General features: G+C 33.5%; 1 protein-coding gene across 1 annotated transcript in view; it reads left to right on the top strand.

The window, feature by feature from the left end:
- The window catches only part of LOC107585677 (alpha-2,8-sialyltransferase 8E-like), a 13,348-nt gene extending 9,453 nt beyond the window's left edge, over window positions 1–3,895 (top strand). Inside the window, exons 3-8 of the mRNA XM_016272805.1 lie at window positions 896–988; window positions 1,245–1,331; window positions 1,470–1,614; window positions 3,163–3,275; window positions 3,364–3,456; window positions 3,856–3,895. Of these exons, the coding sequence (XP_016128291.1) occupies window positions 896–988; window positions 1,245–1,331; window positions 1,470–1,614; window positions 3,163–3,275; window positions 3,364–3,456; window positions 3,856–3,895 (571 nt within the window). The remainder of the gene's footprint in view (window positions 1–895; window positions 989–1,244; window positions 1,332–1,469; window positions 1,615–3,162; window positions 3,276–3,363; window positions 3,457–3,855) is intronic.
- The last annotated feature ends 859 nt before the right edge of the window (window positions 3,896–4,754 follow it).

Raw genomic sequence — 4,754 nt, 5'->3', positions numbered from 1 at the left:
ATATATATATATATATATATATATATTTATGTATTTATTTATATATATATATATATTTATTTATTTATATATATATATTTATTTATTTTAAGCACCAAAATATTTTATAAATATAATTAAATACAAATATTTCTTAAAATCTGTAATCAGAAATGACTAAAATGACTACAAAAATCATGTAAATTCATTGGTAATAAAAAGTATAAACCCTGAAGAACATTCAGTTATTGAAACTGAGAGTTCTTCTTCAGCTACAAAAAAATTATTTATTTTCATTAAATATAATTGTAAAATTTATATTGGATAAATATTTAAGTATTTAATAACAACAACAAAAGTTTTTATTAAGCAGCTTTGTCATTACAGCAGAAGTACCAGAAATATATTAAAAGCCTGACAATGAGCGGACTCTAATAGAATATACATGCAATATAAATAAAGAAAATATCATCTTTTAAAAATAATATTTTTTGCCTTTATTACGATAGGACAGTGTAGACGAGACAAGAAGTGAAGTGGAGAGAGAGAGAGAGAGAGAGGGAGAGGGGGATGGGACCGGGAAAAGTCCTCGAGCCGGGATTTGAACTCGGGACGTTTCGAAACGCAACGGTGTTACATATCAACACACTGCCCATAGGTTATCAGCGCCAACTAAAGAAAATATCTAAACTGAGTCTTAGCGGATTCATGTTTGATTCTATTAGGTTTGGTTCCAAGTTGTGACAGAAATCCACTGGCGTTTCTTCAGGATTGTTTGACTAGACTGCCGAGACGAGAGCGTTGAGGATCTTCAGTTAGGTTCTCCATGCTGGAAGCTCATCTCAGGTTGCTCCTGCAGTGTGTGTGCGGTGCGCGTGTGTTCAGAGGACACGTGTCTGACTCTGTGTTCTGGCAGGTATCTGGAACGCTCCGAAGGCTCTTTAGAGTTCAACTCCACTTCCTGCAAGGAGCTACGGCAAGAAATCACAGATGTGAAAGTACTGACCATGTAAGTTTCTCTCTCGGATGTCTGTCCGTGTCCGTACAGAGCGAGCGTTCCAGCGGGAGTCACATTTCCTGATGAATGTCTCGTCTCGAAGGACAAACTCTGTGAAAAGAGCATCTATTTAAAGAAATACAATATCTGAGCAAGAGCACCCTCTCCTTTCCACTCCATGGCGTTTCATAAGGAAAGCTACTTGTAGCTGGGACTGCTGCTGTTTTTCTCTTATTTAATTGACTTTATGTGTGCGTGTGTGTTTTAGGGTGAAGACATCAGAGCTGTTCGAGCGATGGAGGAACCTGCAGGTGTGTAAGTGGGAGCAAAACAAGGAGGAGACAGATAACTTCAAGTGAGTACATGACCACATCACGAACTTCAGCACAGTCTTAATGGGATTCCTTCCTTGAAACAAAGGAATGATGTCATCTCCAATAGGATTCTTTTGTGGTAACGAAGCGATGATGTCATCTCTCCCCCTGTCCAATAGAATGTCTCTGTCCCGTTGCTGCAATGCCCCCTCCTTCCTGTTTACCACTAAGAGAAACACTCCCTCGGGCACCAAACTGCGTTATGAGGTGGATACGAGTGGAATCTTGCACATCAGCCCGGAGATCTTTAAAATGTTCCCTGATGTGAGTGTGAAATCACACTTAAAGCGCTGGCTTTGACTACATGAGCTCGGAAGAGCAGATGAAACTGCAAAGATGATTCCTATTGGAATTTTGATCATCGTTTAGAAACGATCCAAATTGGAATGTTCTAAACAGATTCCTTGTTGTAGGATCATTCAGGAGATCAAAAAGAAAATCTTTTAGATTAAACTTTAACGCCTTTAAAATATTTCCTTTTTTTTAGTAGCAATACATTATTCCAATGTAACAGAAGTGCATTTCTGAATAAATTCTAATTAAAAAATATTCTAGACCTGTAGAAATGTTAGTTAATCCATTTTATTTACATACGATTCTTATTTGATTCTTTAGGTTTGATGCCAATTATATTATATTGTATTATTAAAATGAGTAATCTTTAGGTTTGTGGCCAAATTATATTATTTATATTATATATTTAATTGTGTTGTATTATATTATTTCCTTTTTTAGTAGAAATACATTATTCCAATGTAGAAGTAGATTTCTGTATAAATTCTAATTCAAAATATTCTATCTAGACAGAATTCATAATACTGTAGAAATATTAGTTAATACATTTGATTCACATAAGATTCTTATTTAATTCTTTAGATTTGATGCCAAATTATATTATTTATATTATATATTAAATTGTATTATATTTCCTTTTTTAGTAGAAGTACATTAATCCAATATAATAGAAGTAGATTTCTGAATAATATTCCAATATAATAGAAGTAGATTTCTGAATAATTCTAATAAAATATCCTATCTATTAATAATAACATATATAATACATAATATGTATATTATATTATAGTATTATCTTTAGATTTGTGGCCAAATTATATTATTTATATTATATATTAAATTGTATTATATTTCCTTTTTTTAGTATAAATGCATTATTCCAATATAATAGAAGTTGATTTCGGGAATAATTCTAATAAAATACACGGTATTCTATTCTATTCTATTCTAATCTCTAGGTTTGAGGCCAAATTATTTTTTAGGCCAAAAACATTTGGCCTTATGCACTATGCCAAAAACATAGTGCATAAAGGCTTTAAGTAAAGTGTTACCAAGTTATAATTAAAAACTACATGATAACCTCGATCAAAGAATAATAATATTAGTTAGTTCATATGCTTCACAAAAGATTCTTATTATGTGATTCAGTTAGGATTTACTCCAAATTCTACCTAAATTCCTATAGGAATCCTGAGTAAATTCCATACGAATGGTTTGACTGCTGTGAAATAGAATGTAAATCAAAATGGGTGAATTGACATCTGCATATATGCTGAGATCTCTACACACACACACACACACACACACACACATGATGCAGACACACCCTGGCGAATCAAGCATCCTTATCCTTAAGTATCAAGACAGCCGTTACCTAGCAACCTCTGCAGTGATCACACCCTAGAAACCCTATGCCTGCAACAGTTGCCAAGCAACAATCTCCAAGCAATCATCCCTGTAATCTCATTTGGGTTGCTCCTGTCCTGTTTCTGAATGTATTCTGTGCTCTGACTGCAGGACATGCCCTATTCCAAATCCCAGTTTAAGAAATGTGCTGTTATTGGGAACGGCGGCATCATCAAAAACAGCAAGTGTGGACGAGAGATCGACGCAGCTGACTTTGTCTTCCGGTAAAATACTGTTGTTTGTGTTGGTTTGTTTAGACATTATGGGAATATATAGAGGCATCTGCTGAACAACATGTCAAATCTCTTTCAGATGTAATATTCCTCCCATCTCAGATATGTACAGTGAAGATGTGGGATCTAAGACTGACCTTGTTACAGTAAATCCCAGCATTATAACTGAGAGGTACACACACACACACACAAATGTTACAAATTATTATTATAAGATTTGCTCATATTGTAAATACCAGTGTCTGGGTGAATCTCACAAAAACATGTCCAGGTTATATTAAAAAAATTCTAATCTTCATTCATTCATTCTTATTTATATATTGTTTGTTTGTTGCCAATATTTACCCTTTTAATATATTTAAAGAATTCTCATTATATCCTGATGATTCTTGTTATTCTAATATAATAATCGTACTGTGATATTTATTTATATTTGTCAAAAATCAGCTAGCAAAACAATGCTCATTACTTACAGGTAACACAACAAATACTACCATGATGAATATAAATACTTTATGATTGAATTAATACATATGTATCTTGAGTTGTCAGTTGTGCTCGTTCCTGTTAGGTGTCCACAATCTGGCAACCCGCATGAGCGTCCAGTTTGAAGAGGAGGTGGCGGGAGAAACAACTCTCTCCAATATTTTGAATTTGAACTGCAGTACCCATTTCAACTGCTAGCTGTCAGCATTACAAACTGCATCTTTAATATCTTCAAAGTTTATAATGTTGTGATTCGCCTTGTTGCTTGTTGGTTTGGTTCATGGCTTCTACCGGCTTTAAAGAATTAATAAAAAAAAAAAATCCCTATGGGAGAAATGAATGCGAAAAATAATTCTGGAACTAATGCCATTGAAAAAGCAACAAATGAGATGTTCTATTTCTACAATTTTTATTTCTGCAGAGTAGCCGCACCCACAGTGGAATCTCATTGGTCCATATCCTATCAGTTGTATATTAAACATAAAATATACATCACAGGCTGTTATTGTGTCATGTTGCGTCCAACTAAGACAGATTAAGCCACTCCAAACATGGTTTAAGAGCAAGTTTACTGTTCATTAACAACCACATCAGTGCATAAAAGTAGACTGAATTTGACATTTCAAATGTTTATGCAGGCTAATAAATGTTTAACGCACAGGTTCTGAAGTTATGTATGATAATTTACAAGGAAGTATAACTTTATGTAATCAAATCGAACAAAGTTGTTTATGTCTTTCTCTCACACACAATCTGTGATTGAGGTTTTAGTGTCTTTTAAATCGACTGATCATGTTTATAATGCTGAACTTTATAAACTTTGTTTTCAGTTTGCTTGTATATGATATTGTGATAGCAATGTGACATTATCACTTTACCAAGAAATCGCCTTTTTAAGATTCATCAAGATCCTGATTTCATGAAACTTGAATCTATCTATCTATCTATCTATCTATCTATCTATCTATCTATCTATCTATCTAT

This window comes from Sinocyclocheilus grahami, unplaced genomic scaffold (genome assembly GCF_001515645.1).
Source record: "Sinocyclocheilus grahami isolate Dianchi unplaced genomic scaffold, SAMN03320097.WGS_v1.1 scaffold73.1, whole genome shotgun sequence".
In the NCBI taxonomy this organism is placed as follows: Eukaryota; Metazoa; Chordata; class Actinopteri; order Cypriniformes; family Cyprinidae; genus Sinocyclocheilus; species Sinocyclocheilus grahami.
This window is presented reverse-complemented; position numbering and strand designations above follow the sequence as displayed.